Genomic DNA, 23,967 nt, shown 5'->3' with positions numbered 1-23,967 from the left:
TAGGTTAAAGTGGTCCCTCTGATCTTGTCCCTCTCAGTCATGGGTCACTCCAGAAGACACCCGTGTCCACATTCAGAGCTAGGTCATACCCTGACACCTGGGATAGCTCAGGGATGCTTAGTCTCCATCTATTCTGGGAGCTGGGTAGTATATTCTCTGCCTAGCAGGGATTCTCACAGAGGGTTTAGGGGACCATGGACCCCCCCAGACTTCAGGTGCTCATGGCTATCACAGACCATCTGGTCTATAAGGACCTGGGGCCTCAGGGTCCACACTGCTGATGTGATAGAGGAGGAGACTGAGGATCAGATAGCAGGAGTTGAGGTATTGATCTCACATAGTTCACTCATACTTTTTGCTTTTATTTAACAAATGTGCCACACTGCTGGGCACTGGGGCACTGTGAAGACCAAAGGGCCCAGCCCTCAGGACCTCTCAGTGTGGGTGTATCAGGGGAGCCTGGGTGAGAGACCCCATCCAGTCCTGGGGAAGGCTAAGAACCCAAGCCTTCTCCCTAGGCTGCCTCCCTAAGCAGTGTCCAGCATGGGGCCCTGCATATTTTGGTTCACAGACGGAGGGGACAGGATGTAGGCTGAGCTGTTGTGTGGCCCATCCCCACACTTTTTCCCTCCCCAGTGAGCACAATGGGAGCCAGAACCTGCTTCTGTGTGAGAGTAGGGAGGAGTGAGGCTCTTTCAGGTCTGTGAGTGGGCAGAGAGTGACCAGGTGAGAGGTGGCCACCTCCTATCTATCAATGCTGCCCTCCCCCCTTAAGGTGTGAACTGACAGCTCTTTAGCCACTCCCCTTCTAGGCCTCAGCAGGACAGGGGGAGGCTGATTTCTGAGAAAGGCCTGGGGGAGGCCTCACTTGGTCTGGCTGTGGGCGCAGGAGTGACACAGGAAAGGGCACCACCAAGGCAAGGTCATGGCCATCGCTGTGGACTCTTTCATGTCAGATGCTGTTTGAGCATATATATCTCGTCAGCTCTGTGTCTTGGAGGGTCAGCATATATATGTCAGTCAACTCCAGATCCTGGAGTTCTGTATGGAAGAAGTTGCAGGGTCTGGGCAGCTGGTTCTTGTTGGGCAAGAGAAAGGATTCCATTCTCCATCCCTGAGGGCCTTTGGAGAGGTAGGAGGAGGAATGAGGGAACATGTGACAGGAAGTGGACCGACCCTGGTAGTGGCTCATAGGTGTTCTTCTCCTCTCCAGGGCCCAGCATTCTTGGAGTGCAGCCATTTCCTCTTCTAAGTACCAAGGGAAGGGGTGAGTTCCAGAGTCAGTCATTGATCTCTGCCTGCCCCCTCCCCAATGTACATGCAAACACACACACACACACACACACACACACAGATCCAGTTATGTTCTTGTAAAGCTGGAGAAGAGTCAAAATTGCTCTGCCCTCAGCCCTGCTTTTGAGGTGGGGTGTGGGGTCTGCGGCCTGGTCCCTCGGGGAGCCTGGGGTTTTGGAGGGGAGGGAAAGAGCCAGGAGGACCCTGAGTGGCTCACTTGATCCTGACCAGCTCTGGCCTGCAGATAGGCCCTTCTGGGTCAGCTGCTATCCCTGTGCCCATGGACCTGTCCTGTGTGCCATCCTGGCCCTCCACCCCCTACTCCACCCTCTGCTGCTACCGCCTCCACTGCAATTTGGGCCTTAAGCAACCTGTCTGCCTGCCCTGTGGGGAGCCTGGCTGCGGCAGGTGGGGCGTGGCAGCCAGTTCAGTTTACCTGGCTGAGGCCCAGGTATGGAGCAGATGGGGGAACTGGTGGTGCTTGGGTTCTGCCTTTAGTAAACTGGGCTGTGTTGAAGCTCCCTTTTTCTCCTAGTCCACTGAGAGTCAGCCTGGGACCACCAAGTCTGCAGGGGCTAAGGCTGGTAAGAGTGTTGATTTAGGCCTGTGCCACACTTCCCCTTTAGTGTGTGTGGGGATGGGGCCTCCCTGCGATCCTTGGAGGCACTGAGACCACATGGAGCCTGGGAGGGAATGAGGGTGTAGGATTGCCCAGGGTTGACCCCTCAACAAGGGCAGTGGGAATGTGGGCTATCTGATGTTTCCAAGGGCCCAGGCCATTCCCTACCCCAATTACGTGTGATGGTTTTCATCCAGATGGAGTCCAGGCTTTTGCTCTGAAGCAGGTTAACTGTGGGGGGCAGCCCTGGAAAGCAGAGCTGCCTTTGGTAGGGAGGAGGGCTGGGGTGTAGGAGAAGAGGGCTTTGGACTCTTTCTGGGTTTGAATCAAGGCTCCACTGCTTACTAGAGTGTGATTCTGAGGGAGTCACCTGGTCTTTCTGAGAATCCCTAACTCAGGGGTTTTGTTTTTCTGGGGACTAAATAATGAGGATAAAGCCCAATACTTGGCCCCCAGTAGATGCTTAGTACTCTTGGTACCCCCTCCCCCGGGCCTCATGCCACTAGGACTTTGTACTTTTGGGAACCCTGCTTGCCTGCCTCTGGCCTAGCCTCTTGCAGGATGCCTGGGCCATGAGAGGAGGCTCAGCATAGGGATGGTCCATTATGCAGGCCGTTCCTAGCTAGGGCTTATTTCTTAGGCTCCCAGGTGGCTTTGCGTCCTGTGGTGCAGCTCTGGAGCCAAGTGCCTGGGTTCGAATCCGGACTCCCAACACTGCCTTGCCGTGTGGCCCTTTCTGAATAGCTTTGCTGTCTGGGCCTCAGAAACAAGAGTTGATAATGGTACCTATTGCACAGTGTTGTTTGGATTGAATGAGCTTAAACATGGAAGGCAGCAACTGGGGCAGATGGTGAGCACCTTGTCAGGTGCCAGCTGTTGTTAGGATTATGCTTGGGGGTGAAAAGAAGGCCTTGAAAGACTTCTAAGTGAGAGTTCCCAGAAAGCCCCCAGGCCCCCCTTTGGAGGTTGGCATCCTGCTTACTCACCTCCCATCCAGCCTGAAATGCGGGTCCTGTTCTCTGGCCCTGCTGTCTGTGTCACCCATATCCTGACTAGTGCCAGACCAGCTTTTGCCTTTGGATACCACCTGCTTGGGGAAGTTTGTGGGGCTTGGTGTGTTGACCTGCAGCACCCCAAAGGTTAAATGAACCCACTGTTCACCCTCCAGTAATGAACAGCTGCGGCTGCACTGTTCCCCCTTGGGGGTACCAGTGCCAGTGAAGGCACTGTCCCTACTTGTCCCCTTACCTTGGGCAGCTTTGGGCTGGGTATGCTGGCCAGGAGGAGTCGAGGCAGCTCGCTGGGCCTGGGATCGGCAGGCATTGCAGCTGTCTTCATCAGATGTTGCAGGTCCTAGACTGGCCATTTCTACTGAACCTAACATCTGGGTTTGGTCTGGACCAACTGACACCATTTTTCCTTCCTGGATCCTGGAAGATACCAGTCTTGCCCAGTTTCTAGACTCAGTGAAGTCTTAGCCAGGCAGGGACTCTCTTTTCACTATGGCCTCACCAACAGGGTCAACCTGGCACTATGAACCCTCTGGTAGGAGCACTGGGGCCAGCCTGTACCCAGAAGCTTTAGGTTCCAAGCAGACTGCCTTCTTCTCACATGCCAGGACTCCAGAGGCCTCACAGCTCTTGTTCTGGGCACAGGTACCTAGAGAAATGACTGATATAGGGAGGAAAGAGAGCAAGCAGATGGAACTGGGAAGCCCAGGCTGACCTCCTAGGGTCAGGCCCAAATAGAGGCATTGCATTGAACTAAGGTGGATGGAGTTTGTAGCTATGAGGACACTCCTTTGTCTTCTAGGCCCTTGACCTCAGTGGGCCATTCTCCTGGAGGTGGGCATGGGCTCTCCAGGGAGCCCAGGGAAGCCTTCCCCTGCTCCTGACCAGCCTTGCCCCTCCCCAGCTGGTCTTCAGGCCTGTTCCATCTCCTTGCTGGTGCCTGGTTCAGCTGCTGAACTCCAGCAGCTCCAGCTGGTACAGGGCTGCTTAGCAGGTGGTGGGCTTGCTGAGTAACTTCCTAGGCTGCCCTTTAGCTACTGGCCAGGGCAGAATGGTGCAGGAGGTATCCTCACTCGTGGAATTGAGGGGTTGCTCAGGCAGAAAGGGAGGGCCTGAGGCTGATACACCTCCAGGATCTCAGGAGTCCTGTTTCCTTATTAGCTTCTTCCCTTCCCTGTGATGGGAGTTCCTCTTTTGAGATAGAGGAAGAAGAGGTTTGCTCATGTGCAGGGCCCATGTGTGCATGTACAGGCATTCATGTGCTGTTGCTGAGCATACCCCAAGAAGTTCATGTGTGCACAGGATCCTGGACCTTTCTGCCTAGAAGCCTGGAGTGGTGGGGAGAGATGGAGGGACCATTAGTTACTGTGCAGCACAAGGCCTGCTCCTTCGGGTCGGCAATTTGGGATCAGAGAGGAAGGGCTGCTTGGCAGGGACCATCAGAAAGCTTTGAGGAGGAGGGTTGAGCTGAGTCTTGATGGATGAGCAGGAGTTTCCCAGGCAGAAGGGACTCTGGAGTAGGGTGAAGAAGGACATTCCAGGCAGAGGAAGTAGCTTACGCAAAGGCAGGAAGCATGGAAGGACGTGGCATGTTTGGGGAGCTGCAAATAGTTCCATGTGGGCGTGTGCAGGATTGTGGTGGGAGAGGAGGTTGGCAACGTGGGCTGGGCCCGAGCCTGGATCTGTCCCTCCCTCTGCCACTCAGATACTCAGTGGACACCTGCCCACCTGGGTTCTGGCCCTTGCTGGGGCCTGGGGATGCAAAAAAAGTGCTAGGCGAGTGTGTGGACAAATCCAGGCAGTATTGTATGGACCACTTAAAACAGTGTTGCATGCTGGGCTTGAGAGTTTCATTCTAGATCAGAATTGGGAGCCACTGAAAAGTTATAAGCAGGGTCGTCACGAGTGTTGTGGTGCTTTTTACGGGTCAATGAGGATGTTGAGCTTGGGAGCTCCATAAAGGCTGCTGAAGTGATCCCCGAAAAGACCCTGGGACCCAATCCTAGGTAGGCCAGAGATGATCAGTCAGGGGGCTTTCCATCCATTTCTCCATCTAAGCTATATTGAATGTTTCTTTTGTACATCATAAGTTGCTGGGGTCAGGATCATGGTGACTGGCATTGCCGCAGGCACGCTCCCTCCGTCTGTCAGCAGGAGGCCTTGGCAGCGCCTCCTGCCCCAAGCCTTGGGCGTGGATGGAGCAGCTGCACCATCTATAGACGAGAGATGGTACTGCACTTGGCTCCAGTGCCTCTGCCTGGGTGGGGTGGGAGCTGTGTCAGACCAGTGAAGTGACTGCTACCAGGTAGAGTTGATGGAGGCAAGAGTTTACAGCAAAATGTTGGGGGGCGGGGGGGTGACACTGAGCTACCCTGAAAGGTTCCCCAGGAGGGTGCTTGAGCCTGAAGAATGGGCAGGGAGGAGCTATGTGTTCAGAGGTTTGGGTGACTGGGCATTGCAGGCCAGGGGTCACTTACCGGGCCTGTGTCATAGCTGCTAATAACCAACAACATTTACAGCACTTGCTGAGTTCTGTACCACGCTGAGCCCTCATATGGAGAATCTCATTCAATACGTCAATTGTGTAAGGGACTTGGGCTCCAAGAAACGAAGGGACTTATCCAGAGTTACACGACTCACAGTTCACACCCAGTCCTGCCTTTCTCCAGAAGTTGTGATCCTGACCACTGCACCATAGTGCCTGCCAGTAAAGCCCTGAGCTACGCTTAATGACATAGGATTCAAGGGAGCAGCAAGGGGGCCCTAGCTGCAGAGAGCTGGGAGTGACCCCCAGGGACTGCACAGAAGTGAGAACTTGGAGTCGGGGCATGAGTCCCAGGCAAAGTGAGACTCTAAGGACAGAGCTAGGCTGGGCTGAGACACACCTAGGGGATTGTTGACAGGGCTTGGAAAGAGGACAGAAGCAAGAACAGGTAAAAATGACTTCATGGTGCGGGAAGGTATGCCAAGAGAAGCAACTGGAGGTAGAGGGAGTTTGAATTTAAGGGTCAGTGGGCCCCAGGTAGTGGGAGAAAGGGACCTTCAAGTAGAGAGAAATCCAGGATTGATGGCACAAGGTCTGTGATGAGTGTCTTAGACTTAGGATCAGATACCCCTGGGGGTATCAGGGGCTGGTGTAGATTCAGGTGGCAGGAGATGATACAACTTGGGGCCTCTTGATGCCAGAAGGAGAGGTGAGTGCTGGGCCTTGCAGGCCTGGGGCCAGGCCTAGGAAGTGTTAGAGACTCACATGGAGCCCCGCCTGCCTTGAGTTTATGGGATCCAGGAGGGTGAGGGCAGTGAGGGAGGGGATCAGAGTGCAGTTACATACAGGTACTGGGGGCCCAGGGAGACTTGGAGGGGAACCAGCAGTCTCCACCTGAGCCAGAAGGGACTTGGCAAGTGTGTCAGGGCTTGGGATGGAGCACGGGTTGGAGAGGAGGTCGGGAGGCTCTGGTGATTGTGGCTGGCCCAGCCTGAGGGATTGGGGAAGAGGATCTCAGTTTCATCAGCAATCCACAGTTCAGTGTGGTCCCGCTTCCTGCTCGCCCTCCACAGCACAGGGCCTGGCATATTTGTTGGAGGCATAAAGGAAGGGATGGATGAGTCCTGCAGCAGGATACCAGAGGCTGGGGCCACAGATCAGTTCCAGAAAGAAAATACTCTTCTCCATCGTGGTATCTGGGCTGTGGCCTGTTGGAGCTGGTCATTCTGCCAGGCCTGAGCTGGCACAGAACGCAGGTGGCAAGAGTTCTGAGAGCCCCCTTCCTTTGCCCAACCCTGACACCCCTGCTCTTCCTCCCCAGGTACCCCCTGAGAAGTGCCGCTGTGCAGTGGGCAGCATTCTGAGTGAGGGTGAGGAGTTACCCTCCCCTGAGCTCATCCAACTTTACCAGAAATTTGGCTTCAAGGTGTTCTCCTTCCCAGCACCCAGCCATGTGGTGACAACCACCTTCCCCTACACCTCCACCCTGTCCATCTGGCTGGCTACCCGCCGTGTCCATCCTGCCCTGGATGCCTACATCAAGGTGAGAGGCCTAGTGTATGTGTGTGTTGGAGGATAGCCAGTCCTTTGGGTGGGAGACAGGGAGGACTGCCTAGGCTGGGAGGAAAAGCTGCCTTTGGGAGGGCAACACCCTGGGGCCTTCATGGAGCAGGTGCCTATAGAGCTAGGAAGATGGGCAGAGGCTGCTGGCATCTATCCCAAATGCCCAAGACCTTGTGGGTGCCAGAGCATCTATTAGGAGCATAGGGAGCTTGTTCAGAAACCTAGCCTGGTCAGTTCAACTCTGGCTTGGACCAGAGCCATTTTTAGTTCTCAGCCCCCACTCCAGGCTCAGATGGATGGACAGGTCCACCCTAACCCTTTCCTGCTGGAGGCCCACAAAGCAAGAGCCCTGAGGCTGTGGCTGGCAGGCCCCAGATGTTGATGTGTTGCCCCGGACCTGGCCCCTGCATGGGCTTGTGCAGCAGCCCTATCTCCTTTAGTTCCTGACCTGGTCATTGGCAATGCTGGCAGACTGGCCTACCTGGAGGAAGGAAGAGAGCCAACCACCAGGAGATCTGATCGGGGGTCTCTGTGTCCACAGAGATTTTTTTTTTAATTTTCCCTGTTGCACATCCTTCCTCCTCCAGAACATTTTGTAAACTTGGGTTTTAGGAAATGACCCAGTTGGGCTTGAAAGCAATTGTTTATTCATCCATTCAACTTGAATTTATTGAATGTCTATGTGCCATGTACTGTGCTGGACACTGTGAAATGTTGGTATATGAGATACACATTTACAGCAAATGGTAGAGACAGGTAATAAATGTCAGACAAGGGGCACCTGGCTGGCTCAGTCAGTACAGCATGCAACTCTTGATCTCAGGCATGTGAGTTTGAGCCCCATATTGGGTGTAGAGATAACTTAAAAATAAAATCTTTAAAAAAAACGTCAGACAAAAATGGGATACGTGCTAGAAAAGAATGGTGAGGAAGGTCAGGGGACCAACTTGGATAGAGTGGTCAGGGACAGCCTCTTGGAGGAGGTAACCTCTCAGGTGGAATCCTGAAAGAGCCCTTGGAGAAGGGGGTAAGAAGAGCGGAGTGCGAGCATGGGTTTGACCTAAAGATGGTGGAAAGTCAGGTTCCTTTCCAGCCAGGAAAGGAACATGTGATCTGAGCCTCTTAGCCACACGTGTACAAGACAGGTGCTCTCATCCTGCGCAGGGTGGGACCAGATCCCAGATCCCTGGGGCCAGTGGAGGTGCTTAAGAGGCTGTCAGGATTTCTACAAGAATTGTGGTTGCTTGGACTGGGGCAATGGCTGTAGAGGTGCAGAAAAGGTGGAAATTTATAATCTGTTTTGGAGGCAGAACTGATGGACTGTTGCACAGATTGGATTGGATTGGATTGGATGTTGTGGAGGGGCTGGGGGGGCAACCAGCTCTGTCGACTGTGTAGTGGGATGCTGTCTGAGAAACAGACAGTAGAAGAAAGCAGGAATTTGAATTTGGTGGATTCGAAGGAACCTGATGGCTCTCCAGAGCAGCCTGGGGGAAGGGATGAGGCCTCGGTGATAGAAATGGGAGCTCAGACAGGTGTTGGTTAAGGAGGTGAAAAGAGTCTGGTGTCAGGGCTGGGGAATGAATAACTGGGTCACCAGCTGTGGCCTTGGTGGTCAAGGACAGGAAGAGAAGAAACAGGACAGTTGTTGCTGTGGTAGGGCAGGGGCACGGGGAGAATAGAGGTGGAGTTCCTTTGTGAGCTGGACAGTGGCAGCCAGAAGGGTACTGAAGAGGAGGTGCTTGCCTGGGGGTGAGTTGGGCGGAGGCTGAGGGCGGGGTGAGGCAGGAGCTGGGGTAGTTGGCTGGTGGTAAGGGTAGGAAGGCAGACATTGGTGCCTGAGGCCCGCTCAGCGTGCGTCCTGAGGGGGCCTCAACTGTTTCACCCAAGAAAGGCTGCTGGGCAGTGTCTCCAGTCCTGTTGGTGCCATCTTCAACCTCAGGATTAGAGGGGCACCCCTGGGAAGAGACTTTCTGGGTTCCAGACCTCAGAACAGGACATGTGGCATGTGGTGTGGTGGCGAGCAGCTCAGCCACCAAAGCCTTTTCCTGGCTTCAGGGGTTTATTTTTAGACACCTTTGTCCAAATTTCCCGGCCCCTGACAGCTTCACAAGTTGCCTGGTTTTGACGTCACTTCTTTGATGAAAGCCCTTCCTCCTTCCTCCTCCTCCTGTGGGAGCCTGTCAGCTGTGCTCTGGGCTTGATTCTACTGGGGTGGGGGCTGGAGCAGGGGGCTACCATTCTCTTTCCTGCCTTCAATAAGGAAGCCAGGGGTACAAGAGAGAGCAAGGGGCTTTCCAGGGATGTCTGTGAGGCACGCTGCTGTGGGCTCGGCCACCAGCTGGGAGAGTGAGGGAGATGCCAGGCTGCCCACGGTAGAGGCATGGCCCAAGGTGCTCTGAAGTCACCTCTGCCCCTGTGTTTAGCCTGATCTTATGTTCTGGGGAGCATACCATGTGAAACAAGGAAGGGGCTGAGCCTGCAGTGGACAGGGGGGTGTCCCTGTGCCTCTCTCAGCCTGGAAAACAGAGAGAAGAGAACATAAAGTGCTCTCCCACACCTGCCCGCTTCCCCACTGCCCTGGGACCAGAGAAAAGAGGCTGCTAATGAGCCTGTGGGCTCTTCTGACTCTCCCAGCTCTGACAGCTGGCTGCCTCTGTGTGTGTGTGTGTATGTGTGTGTATTCGTGTGCGCGCCCTTCTCTCTGGATCTGAGGCTGGGTCTGCTGTGGAGGTGTTTCAGATGGAATGACGGCAGCCATCGGCTTTCTGATTCAGGAGGGGTGAGGGGTAAGGGAGACCAGTAGCCCTGCTGCCAGAAGGATGGGAGGGAGGGCTTGGTAGGCTGGGGCAGGGGTGAATAGTCTCAGAGCTTTGGGTGAGGGAGGTGGAGAGTAGCTGCTGTCCTGGCAGCTGCAAATGTGCCTGAGACTGGGGCAGGATTGACCTCATGGGACAGAAAGGTCCTGGGGGTCACTGTAAAGAACCCAAAGAGAAGCATTTGTCACGTTTCTGTGGGGATTCTAGAATGATGTATAGATCCCAGCTTTGTGATCTGGCCAGCCTTATCCAGCTTGGCAGCCTGGCAACCTGAGCCATAAGGGCTAGAACTCTGCCTTTCTTCACATAAACCACCCGGGGGCTCCAGGCAGAGCAATCTGGGACAGCTTCTGTGTGAGGGGTGCCTGGGTACCATGTGGCTGTCATTTTCTGTGGAAGATGCCCCAGCTTTGTCAGGCTGCTCCACCAGAGTCCAAGGAGGTGGAGTCCTTGGACAGGAGGAGATCACCCCCCTGAGCCCCAGGAAGGAGAGGTCTTCTGGAAGCCGCATTAGGGAACTGAGCTTCCTTCAGATTGTAGGGCCACAAAGGAGATGGGGCCCAGGCAGGTGTCAGCCCAGAGCAATAGGCAAGGGCCCCAGAATTCACTGCAGGATAGAACAGTCTTAATGAGTGTCCAGGGAAGGCTTGGGGCACCTAGAGCAGACTGGGACCGAGTGAGAGGTCTGGGAATCCCTTGTGTGTGAGAGGCCCCTGAGCTCAATTCCTGGCTCACAGCTATCTATAGCACTTGGTGGGGAGGTCATTGAGAGTGTTAGACTGCCCAGCCAAGCCCCCCTGTACCTGACTTCCTCTCAACAGGATCCCTAATCTTCACAAACCCTTTACCCCAGGGTCTCTGCTTTCCAGGAGTTTTCAGGGGAGGGTCCTTGTGATGGTTGGATATCTTCTCCTGAATTTAGGGAGACACAGGGCATTGTCCATGTGGAAGCTGGTTGGCTGGGAAGTGTAGGCAGGCCTTGGGGGTCAGATATTGGCTCTTCCTCCATAGAATTGTGGAGAAGCTGGGGGAAATGGGGGCAGGGTGGATATAGTGAGCTGCTTGGTTGGGGCGGGGAGTCTTGGTGGTAAAGTTCTGGGACAGCTGGGTTGATGGAGTTGTCTTACTAGGGGGTTTAAAGTGAGCAAGAACCCCAGATCATAGTTCTCAGACCTCTCTGGGGCAGGAGCCTAAGGCTATGCTGAGGTGCCCCCGTGGCTTGGCTGCCAGGGGTGAGGGGTTGCACTTGGACCCTTACTTTGCTTCAACTGGACTAGCTCTGCCTCTGGGTTTTAGTAAACCAGATGACCTTGTGAGCTTTTGTTTGGAGGAGGACATCTGAGATTTATAGTGGTTTGAGACCTCTGTCCTCAGAGAAGTACACAGCTGGGCAGATGCCCCCTCCAGCCCTGGCCAACTGCATGTCTGTTGCAGATCTTGAGGACACTGTGTGTGGCAGCTGCAGTGTGAGTGGAGCTGGGAGGCACCAGGGCTCATCCCATGTGCAGGCAAGGGGCAGGGCCTGGGGGAGCATGACTAACTGGGAGTTGGACCTGAGGGGAGCCCTGCAGTTCTCCCTGGGGTGGTGGTGACTGAACTCTCGAGTGGTAGATATCAGATGGTGTTGTCATAGGGCAGCCAGCTGGGGACTAAGGAGCAGGGGCCTCAACAAGTTCCTCCAGGAGTGAATCAGCCTCTTGAGCTGTGGGAGTCTGTTGCTTCCTCCCAACAGCATGGTCAGAGCCTGGGGTCTTGTCCAGTGGCTCAGAATCTTCTGTATGTGTTTCCCCTTAACCTGCCTGGGTAACTTTGAGGGAGCCAGTGGGAGAGGGGATTTGAGCTCACTCTGGGTCTAGAACACCAGTGGGGAGCAACATGGCCCTGACAGTGGGATTCCAGGTGAGGATGCTCTGGTGGGATGTGAAATCTGGGGTCATCTCTCCGTGCCCATCACCTTTGCTGAGTAAACATGGGAGGGTTTGGAACTTTATTATTCGTAAGGAAGGCCCCCTGGCAGTACCTCAGCTCAGTTGTTTACTCAGCAGTTATTTACTGAGCCCTCTTTTATGCAGCATTGTTCAGGGGATGGGGGAAGCAGTTAGAAGGCAATCATAGGGTCTTAATCAAAGCCCACATTCCCATCATTTTATAAATCAGGAGACGGAGGCCTGGGGAGGGGAGGTTACCCAAGGTCAGTGGATGAAGCTGTGGCTGAGTCCAGACTGGGTGCCCTGGCTGAGGATCATTCTGATGACTATATGCTTTTTGCCACTTTGCACCATCCATGAGTGGGGCTGGGCCCAAGAGGTTCAGGACCTGTCATGAATTTGGGATACACTTGGGATGGTCCCCACGGTGGGCCTGGGATGGCAGCACGGTGGGCCAGCATCTAATTGACCCTCTGTCTATAGGCCTGATGGGCAGAGTCAGGGCTGAAGCTGCTGGTCTGGGATTCAGCTTGGGGAGCCAGAAGCAAAGGGCAGGAAGAGCCTGGCTGTCCATTTGCTCAGCAGGTGCCCATTAAGGGAGACATTGGCAGTTGCTCTGGGCACAGAGAGCAGCTGCTGCAGGTTCCTTACTGGGGCTCCAGGGCCAGCTCACTTGCCAGTGCTGCCACCTGCCAATTGGCCCTGTCCCAGCTCAGAGAGGAGAGCACTCTCAGCAGCGCCGGGACCTGGGGCTGAGTGACAGGCCTCCAGAATGCTTTCCTCACCCATTTCCCCCAGCCACAGGGTCTAGCCATGCCCAGGCAGAGTGGAGTGGGGGTTGGGTGATGGATTCACCAGGGAAGGCAAAGCAACCTTTGGAAGGTGGTGGCATTTGGGCTCAGCCTTGAAGAAAGGATAGCATTCTCCAGGTGAAAAGGCAGGTCAGGCAGAGTCATTGATTTGGGCGTGGTTTTTATGTACATTGTGGCTGGATGCAGGGGAGGAGCAAGAGTTCGGACCCAGGAGATGAAGCCGGGTCCTGCTAGCTCTAGGGAGCCAGCAATCAGCAGATGAATGATTGCTTCAGGCTGGGCTTTGGAATAGGACTTTAGCACAGGGAGATGGGGAGGGAGAGCTGGAGGCCATGTAGCTGAGCTCTGAATGACTTTCTACTCCCAGATACCCTCAAGCCAAGAGAAGGCCCCCACCTTACCAGGGCTTGGCTTCCCTTACTCCCCTTAGGGAGCTGCCCCTGGATGCTGAGGTGTGGGGATACCCAAAGGAGGCCAGGTCTCTCCCCACTGCCAGCCTAGGCCCTGGAACGTGTTGCTCAGTCTCTCTGGCTTTACCTCTCCCCACTCTTCTACCTCAGGACTGGAAGCACAAAGCCAGCCTTTGCTGGGGCGGGCGTGGGAGCCACCACTCTGGAAATACCAGCTCACATGTGGTAGCTTGGCAGCCCTGCAGGACCCTGGGGGCTGAGGCTTGTCTGGATGGTACTGTGGGGTTGGACCGTCACCAATCCAGAGGGAGCCTTCTTCCCCAGGCAGATGGGAATTACCAAGGAAGAATTCTGTTGCTCTTCTCTGGAAAGCTTGGGATTCCAGGAACGAGAGAAGGGGAGGGATTTTGAGGAGGGGGCTTTCCCTCCAGAGCAGAAAAACTCTGCCCTTTAGTGGAACTCTCAGATAAGGAGAAGTTAGCTGTCTGGTTATACAGACCGAAAACTTAAGGCTCCGGGCGAAGGGCTTTCCTGGGCAGGGGGCTGCCTAGGCGGACGGCAGAACTCAGAGGTACCAGTTGGAGATGAGAAATTCAGGGCCACTGCCTCCTCACCTACCTCCTCTCCTTCCCCCTCTCCTCTTCCTCCTTACTTGCCCACCTGTCCTTCCCCTCTGACACTTCCTGATGCCTCTGGCTCCCAGGTGCTAGGCTTCATGGTTCCATCTGTACCGAGCAGCCTTCCTGCTGCTGGATAATCAATCAGTAGCATTTTCATCAGCCTGTGAATGGGACGGGGCTCAAGGTCCTTGACTGCGCAGATGCTGCAGAGAATAGCTGGATGTTGGAGAGAGGTGGGCTGTGGAGCCTACCATGGTAGCAGCAGCATCTGGGAGTCTGTGGCTCCCCTCCCAGATTTGGAAGGGAGAGTGGGGGATCCCAGGGCTGAGCCCCCAAGTCTCCCATAGGGCACTCACCCTCAGATTCCCCACCCCCTGGTCCTGCTCCACAAGGGCCCAAGAAGGCCAGAGTGGGACTGAGCCAGGGTTGGGCCCAAGCGAGGGGAAAGGCTGGGCTTGGCTGCAAGGTCAGCGGCTTCCTGGTCCAGACAGGTGCCAGGGTGCTTACGGGCCTGGGTCCCCTGTGCCTGCTTAGAGGGAATCACCCTCCCTTGCTCCTCAGTGCCCCAACCCACCCTGGTCTGATGGCTGCTGAGGCCCCTTCTCGAGCTGCCCAGGAAGCCAGGGCCTGGGTGCACAGGAATATGAGCAGAGGTGTAAATTGCATGGCAAGCTGTCAGCTCTGAGGTGAAAATGAAAAGTCTTGAAGCAGTGGTGCCAGCAGGCACAGCAGGCTGGGGTGCCAGGCACGGCGCCCTGCTTCCCCACCCCTCTCTCCCTCACACCTTCCCCTTTTTGCAGTCTTCCCCAGCCTCCTGCCCAGGCCTGGCTCCTCTGCCATCCCCTCCCCTGCCGTATGAGGGGCTTCCACATAGACCCGACCCCAAGAGAGCCTTCATCTGTTGCTTCGGTTATATTTCCTAACTGGCTTACTGGTGCACAGAAAACTGGGCTCTGCCTTTTTTGTTAAGTTTGCGACTTAACATTCGTGATAATTTCTCCAACTGATTCCTTTTAGGTTTTTCAAGTATATAATTATCTTTCAGTGATGGTGTTTTTATTCACCTTTTCCAGTTTCCTCACTTCTTTTAGGATCATCTGATCCAATCTCTTTATTTTATAGTTGGGGATATTGAAACCCAAGGAGAAGCTACCTATTTGTCAACGGCGAGGCTCTGGGCTCCTGCCCGAGCTCTCTCTGCCACTTCTGTGCCCTCACTTCCCTCCGAGGCAGCTCCATCTCTCTTCTTGTTTCCTTTGCCCCTCATTTTCATAGCTTTGGCCCCTACTGCTACCAGGGAGAGGGTGCTCATCAGCCCTCGCAGGCTCTCCCTGCTGGCATGGCAAGGCCCTCAGAGCTGTCTCCTGCTGTCACCTCCTGCCCCACAGACAGGTTTAGGTTCTGGGCCAGAGGCTGTTGGGAGGCCCAGTGGGGATGAGAGGCAGCCAGGGAGAGGGAAGTTGACGGAAGTTCCTGGGCAGAATAATAACAATGTGCCACATTTTAGCTGCAGCAGTGCCTGCTGCGCCCTCCCCCATCACTTTGCACGTGCGACGCAGACCAGTCGCCTAAAGGGCCTCCAGGGTCTGAGCCCCCACTTGCAGGGAGTGCTGTGTGCAGGCGGGTGCACGTTGGTGTCTGTAATTAAAAATGAGCACGCCTCACTTCACCCAGTGAGGAGACGCCACCACCTGGGGTGGGATGCAACAGCTGTTTGCTGGCTGTGTGGCTGCCCAGCTGTCCAGCCTGGCGTGGAGGGATGGGCAGGCCTGGGCAGCCCCGGGTGAACAGGGAAGCCAGGGCCTCTCACGCCAGTAAGGGAGGAGGTTACGGGGCCGTGATTGGGTAGAGACAACAGAGCAGAACTCATCTTTTTCTGGGGCTCAAGTGGAGGTGGGGGATGTGCGACCCAACCCTTGGCCTGCACCCACTGCCTCATCCTTTTGGGGATTTGAGGCCACCTAGCACTGAGCAAACCCAGCCTCTGGGCAGCCTGGGAGTAGGATCCACCCTCAGTCTCCACCTGGACCTGACCTTTTCTGCCCCACAACCCCTCCCCACCCCTAGCCAAAGCCAGGGTATGGGTTGGTTGGTGCCCAGATGGGAGTAGTTCAGGTTTTCTCTCTCCCCCCTCCTCCCTTCCCCTGATGCAGTATGAACTCCCTGGGGAAGCACTGTGGGTGCTGTGGAGAAACCTTGGCCATCGAAGCCTCTGCAGGAGTCCTGAGCTGTGTGGGCCAAATTTGTGCCCCTCACCCAGGAATGAGCTCAGCCTGAGGTGAGAAGAGAATCTGTGGTGTGTTCCCAAGGTAGCTGAGGCAGTGGCCCCATGGTGGCCTGTGTATACCGCTCCTTCCCTGGTGTGCCAGCACTCCCAATGGGGCGGGGGGAGCCCATGTCAGCACAGTAGGGGTATTGGGGAAGTGCTGCTGAGGTCCCCTGGAAATCCCTGCATTGTGGGTGGTGCTCCAAGTCCCCCTCTTGTTTCTGCTATGGAAAGCAAGCCTTGGAGATGTGTTTGAGGGACTAGAACTCCTGAATCCAGTTTCTAGCAGTTCCTGGTGGCACCTTAGCTTGATGACTTCTTCCTATTAGGTGGGGAGGATTGTGGATGTCTGCATTTCTCCTTTCTTGGAGAGAGACCTTGTGGGCCCCTTGATTCTGGGTGGGAGTGAGTTGCTCTGGGTTGTGGCTTCATCAGATGGCCAGTAGCTTCAGTGGCCAGAGTAGGCTCCCCTGTGCTGATGATGCTTCCTGGAGCCTCTGGCTGTCTGGGCTCTGGGAGGGGGTGTGCCCAGGGCTGGAAGGATGCCAGGCCCATTCAGGCCCCTTTTCCCAGCAGTACCAGCCCAGTGTGGCATTGACTTGGTGTCCTTGGCCCTTGGCAGTCTGTTCTGCCCAGGGCTCCCTGGGGCTAGCTGAGGGAGAAGCAGCTGGTGTTGCCTTCCTCCAATGATTTTCCAATATTTATCAGCTCACTGACATGCAGCCCAGGCCACAGCTCCTGCTGTGTGGTGAGGACCTGAGAGCTGGCCCATGGTTACCCTCTCTTCCGTCAGAGTCTGTACCTGGCTGGGAGGGAAAGGTCTTGTCCTCTGCCTGATCATTTAGGGACAGGGTTTATGGCTAGTCCTGTCCCTCCTCCCCTGCCCCAGTCCCTATTGGGCACATTATTGCTCTGGGGGCAGAACAGGGAAGGGGTCTTGAGGGGCCCCGGGGACAACTATAAACCCCTCTCTTGCCTATCAGCTTGAGTTGGAAGTTTGCGCCTTTGCCTTCTTCCTGCTCCTCTCCTTTGCCCCTGAGTCTGAATTTTGACAGGATCTGGCATGTGCTAAAATGATTTGAGGCTAAGCCGTCAATGAGATTTTTAATTAGCTCCATGCCTCCCTCCACTGGGGAGAGCCAGGGGCCCGCAGGTGGTAGGGGTAGGACCAGGCTGGGCTTGGGTGGGAGGCTGCCCCTCCAGGGGCCTGGGGGCAGGCTTGGGCAGCTGGCACTCCCTGTGTGGGATGCTGCAAGGAGGGAGAGCTAGGCAGGGAAGGAAGGGCTGTGTAGCCAGGCCAGTTTTCTCTCTCTCCTCTGTCTCCCCTGTTTCTCTGTTCTCCCCGTTGGCTTTGAGATGAAGGCGACGGCAAGGATGGAGGATGCAGTTTCCATGGCAACGGGGCTGTCCACAGCCAGGCAACTTCAGAGCCGGGCTCTCCGGAGGAGGCAGATGCGCAGAGCAGCCGCAGAGCTGCCTCCCGCCTGCCAATGAGGGGGCTGGCAGAGCAGGTGGTAAGGGTGGCTGCCTGGTACTGCCCACCCTGATGCCCAGCCTAGAGCAGAGAGTGAAAAAAGGACTACTCCCTCTTATCATCCCTGTTACTTCCAGAAGGGAAGCTTCAGGCAGGTGGCTTGAGTGTTGACAAGGGTTGGGGTAGGGTTCCACTGTCCCTGGAATTTCTTGGTGGTCATAGGTTCTGGTTCCTGGGAGCATCCCCCAAAGCCAAATGTCTGTAGCCCTTGAGAGATGGGCCACCAGGTTGATGACCACTTAACAGATTTCCTCTGGACCTTTTGAATGCCCAGAGAGAACATGGGCGTGGTGGTGAAAACCATGCCCTGATTAGGTTTGGGGGCCTTTTTCTTCCCTCTAACTACCAGGGAAGGACCTGGACCTTCTTCAGGGAGCCCCCTGACCCTGGGCTTGGTGACATGGCTCAGTTCACTGAGTGGGGCTCAGATTTGGCAGATGCTTGTTCCCAAGTGCTGGCCGTAGAGTAGCCCCAGAGCATGGCAGCTCCTGTTCCCTGACACCGTGTTCTTGTTCCTGAGGACCAGGGCTGGGTGAGTGTGTGGGCAGCTGGAGAAGCAGAGGCACCCGTCAGTGTGTGCGGAGATGGGAGGGGCTGGGCATGTGGACTCATGAGGTAGCACAAAGAACACCCAGGTTGGCAAAAAAAGTCCTGGACTCAAGCTATTAAAAATAATGACTTTCCTCCACTGACCCTGGGGTACCAGGGGTGGGGTGTCCTCTCTGTGTTTGAGCACATAAAGCCTTAGGGTGCAGGGCCTTGCTTGGGTCACCCATGCAGTCAGACTAGCTGAGCTGCAGCTAGACTTTGGCCAGGCCAGCTACCTCCCCTATGGGCTCCTAGACAAACCCTGTCCCCCAATGGCTGCTGAACACCCTGGCTCATAAAACTTCCAGGCTCACCTTTCTTCTTGTCTTTCCCTGGGTGGGGGGGGGGTTCATTTTTTACTCCTCTTCACTGCTTTAATTGGAAGGGGTTCCTCAATCCTAATGTTGGCCAGGCAGGTGGACAAGTGGAGTCCTAGAGTGGCTTCTCCCTACCAGGCGATAAGTCTTTCATTACTGCTAAGTAGAAGGCTCATTTCAGAGCTCGTGGTGAGAGCCAGGCGGGTGCTATAAATAGTCGTGTTGTGAAGGTTGGCGGGTGAGCAGTGACAGGGCAGGGGCCTCACAGTCATCTTAGTGGGTAATTGTGCTCCATTGCAGGAAACGGGGGCAGGCTGGGGAGCAATATGCTCTTGACCCCTGTTCTGATTGTTCCTGCTTGCCTTGGTGCAGCTCTGGCATGCGTCTGTGCACCATTCCACACACACTGGGGGAGGGGAGCTTTGGGCTCTGGGTCCAGGCAGAGGGGAGTGCCTGTCTCAGAACTTGGGGCCCTATAAACTGGTACTTCGGCCCACTGGGGAGTCGGGATAATGTCCAGTGCTAGCTCTACTTGTCCTGCCTACTCCTCTAGCCTAGGGTCTGCCTCTTCCCCCTTGGCTGAAACTGGGCAGGTGCTAAAAGAGGTTGGAACCAACCACATCTGATAGTCCTGGAGGTTGGCATAGACCTGAACTAGGAGGGAATGGGAGTGGAAGAGGGGTTTTGCTGGCCTGGAACCCCTGTCTAGGGTTTGTCAGTAACATGTCTGCAAGGGCAGGGGCTGGAGGCCTGAGGGTCAGGGGCCCTGGCCTTTCCTGAGATCTTGGGGTCAGTCAACATTGTCCAGGGTGGGAGGAAGTCACAGCCAGGGGATCCTGAGATGGGAAGTCTAGCAGGTCAGAATTTGGCTTGGCTTGGCTTGGCTTGGCTTGGGTGCCTGGGGCCATAGTCCATGGGGTCCCTGTCCCTGGGGTAGTCGGGTGCTAAGTATCATGGCTCCTTGAGACTAGTGCTTTTTGGAACAGCCTTTTGGTTGCAGACGTATGGATAGGTTGGTTTACTGGTGCCAGGGGCAGTGCCAGTCCCCTGGATTCTTTTTTTTTTTTTTAAGATTTTATTTATTTATTTATTTATTTGAGAGAGAGAGACAGAGAGAAACAGCATGAGAGGGGAGAGGGTCAGAGGGAGAAGCACGCTCCCCGCCGAGCCAGGAGCCCGAGGTGGGACTCGATCCCAGGACTCCGGGATCATGACCTGAGCTGAAGGCAGTCACTCAACCAACTGAGCCACCCAGGCGCCCCCCCCCCCCGATTCTTTTGTCACCTGTCCTAGGGTGTTGTCTGAAGGACTGCTGGGTCCTTAGATCACTGCCTCCTGGAGTATGGGGTCCTGCCCTTAGGGTGCTCTGTGTGTGTCTCCCTCAGCAAGGGTTTGGTACTTGGGGGAGATTGAGGCAAAAGGTGGAGCCAGTCCTCTGGGAGGGGGTGAGTAATAGATAATAGTTCCTAGGGCCTCTTAGGGACAAGGGGTCAGAAGCCCTGTAGGGCTCATTCTACCTTCTGCCACTTTCTGACAAGGAGCGGAAGCTGTGTGCCCACCCTCGGCTGGAGATCTACCAGCAAGACCAGATCTATTTCATGTGCCCACTGGCACGGCAGGGAGACTTCTATGTGCCTGAGGTGAAGGAGACAGAGCGGAAAAGCCGGGGGCCTGTGGAGGCCAGTGACACCCAGATGGATGGCACAGGTATGGAGGGTGGGGCCCTGTGTGGAGCCTATCCCTGGACATTGGGGGGCATGGTGGAGGAGGCTCCTCTCTGGCTGGGCTGGCACTGTGGGTATCCAGGCTAAGATTGGCAGAGGTGGAGGAAGGAGACCTGCCTACCCCAGGACCCACATGAGAATTGCGTTTCTAGATACGTGGATCCATGCAGATTGGGTTCACATATGTTAGCACTGGCAAGGATACAAAGACCCTGCCTGAATTTCCTCCAGATGCAATGGGGAGTACCCTTGGAAACAGATGCTCATGGGAGGGGGATGGGGCTGTTCAAGAAAGGCATCACTTGGGTGGGGCTCAACAGGAAATAAGATTGGCACTGGATCTGGAAGGTAAAGAGGAGAACAAGGTGTTCCCAGGACGGAGCCCTACCCAGAGACAGCTGCTTTCTCCCTGCTGAAGAACAACCAGAGAGCATGCAGGGGGGGCCAGGAGATCAGTGCCCTGCCCCTTCCACCCCAGCCAGCCTTCATCCTCCAGGTCCAGGCCAGCTGGTAATTTGCCTGCTCTTAACCCACCTCCCTGCCGTCACTTCTTGTGACCCTGGGCTCTCCCCAGGAGCAAGGGGGCCTGCTGGTAACATCCCAGGGGGCCCAGCCCTAGTCCCTGCTGCTGGAACCTTGTGTGACAGTGGCAGTCTATGACCTGTGGGAGTGGTCCACTCCCCCCAGTGGACAGCTGGGAGGAGAGTAGTTGTCCCTCCTTCTTTGGGAGACTTCCTCTGTCCAACCAATCTCCAATAGCCAAGGTCACCCTAGAGAGGCGTATGTTGTGGTGGGGGGTAGGGGTACTGAGAGGCAGTCTCTACTCCCTAGAGGCCGTGTCCAACACAGTTAACTTCATCTGCTGTTTAATTACCTCCATGGGGCACTGTTCCCACCCGCCTGGTAATGCCCGGCAGACATTCCTACTGTGAGCACAAGACATGGCACAAGGTCAGCAAGCCCAGGCAGTCTCCAGGGCAGGAAGGGAGAGTGTCTTGACCTTCCTTCGACCTCCCTCTGCGGCCTACACTCCAGTCCTTGGCCCACCCACCCAGCTTCTCTCCCAAACACCACCTGCCAGGGGTGTTGAAGGACTGCTTGGCACCCGCTACAGCTGGCTTCAGCGGCTGTCCCATGCCCCCAGCGCCTTGGCCTGTGTTCCCCACTAACCTGCCCGCCCACTCCCTGGGGGGCGGCGGGGGGTTAGGGGTCTGCCCACCTTTGACAGGACTCTGACACCCAGGAAGGACTCTGAGTGTGCCTGCCAGGTGCATGCCATTTGCACGGCAGTGTGTGCTGGGCGCCTGGCTGCCCAGGGCTTGGCCTGCCCCTGACTGCCTCCCCACTGGGTCCCCCACTTGGGCTAAGAGGTGAAAGGGGGTGATTAGCTGCCTTATGCCTGTTATTACATTGATGTATTATTTAGCTCCAGAGAGGCAATGAATATTTGATCTTGCACTGGCTGTGGGCAGTGGAGGAGGGAGAGATTGGGGTGAAGGTGGCAGCTTCATTCTCTGCCCCAGCAGCCCTGGAGACTTAGGTGCTGCCCTTCCTTGCCTGGCCTTTTCTGCCCTGGGACACATGCCCAAGACTCTGGAACTTCCTCTGGTGCAGACCTTGGTGGGGCTGGAGGGATGCCATTTCCCTGCCTTGGACTTATTTGCCAGAAGTGTCCACATGTCCCCACAGGGGCTGGCCTCATATTAGCATACTGGGTGCCAGCCTGAAGGGGCATCCCTGGGCTCCATCCTCTGATTATTCCTAGCCTAGGAGCTGGGAGAGAAAGGAGTCAGCCTCCTGGCAAGCAGACAGGTTCCCATACCCAGGTCCCAAGAGAGCCATTGGGTGACCAAGAGAGGTGGGCTGGTGGAACATGATAGTTTAATGGGGCCTAGGAGCCCCATTTCATTTGTTCCTTTCAGGCCTGCAGCCCCTGGGGCACTGATTATCCCCATTTAAGGAATGAATAAGGGGCTGGAGTCCTGCCCCAGAGTCAGAAGGAACCACCTATAACTCAGGGTAAAGCTCAGGCTCACTCTTGGCTGCCTCTATTCTGGGAGCCATGACTGGGGCCCCAGCAAGAAGAGGACCCTGGGCCAGTAGGCTGGCACTTCCAGAGCCCACCTCACCTCTGCCAGTAGACCCAAGGGGCATCTTCTCGGGGCTGAGGGAACTGGAGGAGCAGATCCCAAATGCCCCCCACACTTATTTTAGTCCCCATCTGAGGTGCAGTGAAAGTTCCAGGCCAAGTCCACATGCCAAGCAGTCCCCAGCTGCTCCTGGCTTGGGGCTACGTCACCATGGAGACAGGATCTGGGCAAATTGGCCCATCCCTCACCTCTGATGTTTGACAGCTGCCCCTCTCCCTCTCACACAGAAGGGAGGCATATCAGCCTTCTCTCAATCTGGATTCCTACACAGTGGGCCTGAGCTCTTTGTCCCTTCCTGTTCCCCCTCCCACCCCCCGCCAGCTGTTGTCACTGCCTCTGATCTGGGGGGGTGAATTGAGGGGTTGCTCCTGGACAGGGCAAATGAAGTGTCTACTTGCCTGGAGGACGTGTTAGGGTGGAAGGAACAGACTGGGAGGGATCTGGACCCTCAGCCCTGTCTCAGGGCTTTCCAGCTGCCAGCAGAGTGCTCTCATGGTCCCCTTCTGCTGCTTTGTGGCTCAGGAACCACCAGTAATGGTTGGGGATAATTAAGGGCTCCTCTGGGGTGACCCAGGCATAGGGGAAGAAAGCCCTTAAAATGCTTTATCCTAGTACCCTCCTTCCTTGCAACTGGTTTCTCCGGACTTCTCCATCCCACTTCTCCCTGCCCTAGCTGCCTCCTCAAATCAGGGCTCAACGGGGGCCAGAGGCTGAAGCCAGCTGCCTTCCTGGATATGGCTGTTCCTTGGGGAGCCCCACATGGGGGAGGGGACAAGAGAGTAGGCCTCCTGGTCCATTCTCCTGTCCTCATGCCTTATGGGCACTGTCTATAGCTGGCCTTGGACAAACCTCTCTCCAAGCCTGAAATGAGGTGTGGAGGAGGGGACATTACTTGAATCTCTTTGTTCTACCCTCAGCTCCTCACCTCAGGGCTGAGTGGTCCTTAATGGACTGTTGGGGGGTGGGGAGCAGCAGGCTTTGTGGGAGCGCAGGGAGTTGTGAGGCTAACCCAGGGGGAGGGAGAGGAGTGCACAGGCTGCCCTCCCTCCCTCTCTCTGTGCATGCAGCTCTGGTCAGGGCAGAGGGCAGCTAGAATGAGCCTCCTGAGCTAGGGCCCACTTTATTATTCACGAGCACACTGTGCATGCTGGTTCCTGAGCAAGTGGTAGGGTGTCTGTCCTCTCCCTGGAAGAGGGGATGGGGGTCCTAGTTAACGTGTGTTCCCTCTTCCTGGCCCAGGAGCTGATACGATGAGTGACACAAGTTCTGTGAGCCTGGAGGTGGGTCCTGGCAGCCGGGAGACTTCAGCTACCACACTGTCCCCTGGGGTGAGCAGCCGTGGCTGGGACGACGGTGACACCCGCAGTGAGCACAGCTATAGCGAGTCAGGCGCCAGTGGCTCTTCCTTTGAGGAGCTGGACCTGGAAGGCGAGGGACCCCTGGGGGAGCCAAGGCTGAGCCTTGAGGCTGAGCCCCTTGGGGCTTCCAAGTGGCCCCGGGAACCTAGTACTCCTGAGAAGGGTGAGGAGTAGCCCTAGGCCCGCACCCTTCTGGGGTGCATTTGCTAAGGAACTGAGAAGACTCTCCAGTCCTCTTCCTCCTTCACCTCTCAGGCCCAGGCTGGGGCCAGGGGTCTCGGGGGGACCTGATTTCCACTGCCCCGGGCCCTAGCTAAGCCTTCTTACTGGCCTCTCGGCTCCCGGGGCCAAAGGAGCCAGGGACTGTATTCTGCACCCAGACCCCGGGGCTACCGCCCCTCTGACATGTTTTTTCAGAGTCACATTGGAGCTTCCAGGACTCAGAATAAAGCAAAAGATTTTCTCGTTTCA

At 55.8% G+C, this 23,967-nt stretch overlaps 1 protein-coding gene across 6 annotated transcripts in view; it reads left to right on the top strand.

Annotated features, from left to right (window-relative positions):
* Positions 1-23,967, top strand: part of TEX264 (testis expressed 264, ER-phagy receptor) — a 29,975-nt gene extending 6,008 nt beyond the window's left edge. For 5 of the 6 annotated variants that reach the window (XM_034998528.1, XM_034998529.1, XM_034998532.1 and 2 more), the window contains exons 4-6: positions 6,729-6,950; positions 19,803-19,971; positions 23,378-23,967. In XM_034998528.1, coding sequence (XP_034854419.1) covers positions 6,729-6,950; positions 19,803-19,971; positions 23,378-23,670 — 684 coding nt within the window. In that variant the 3' untranslated portion in view covers positions 23,671-23,967. The remainder of the gene's footprint in view (positions 1-6,728; positions 6,951-19,802; positions 19,972-23,377) is intronic. The other variant, XM_034998531.1, reaches the window with a different exon arrangement.

Source organism: Mirounga leonina, unplaced genomic scaffold (assembly GCF_011800145.1).
Source record: "Mirounga leonina isolate KUSES-001 unplaced genomic scaffold, KU_Mleo_1.0 Mir_94, whole genome shotgun sequence".
Taxonomy (NCBI): Eukaryota; Metazoa; Chordata; class Mammalia; order Carnivora; family Phocidae; genus Mirounga; species Mirounga leonina.
This window is presented reverse-complemented; position numbering and strand designations above follow the sequence as displayed.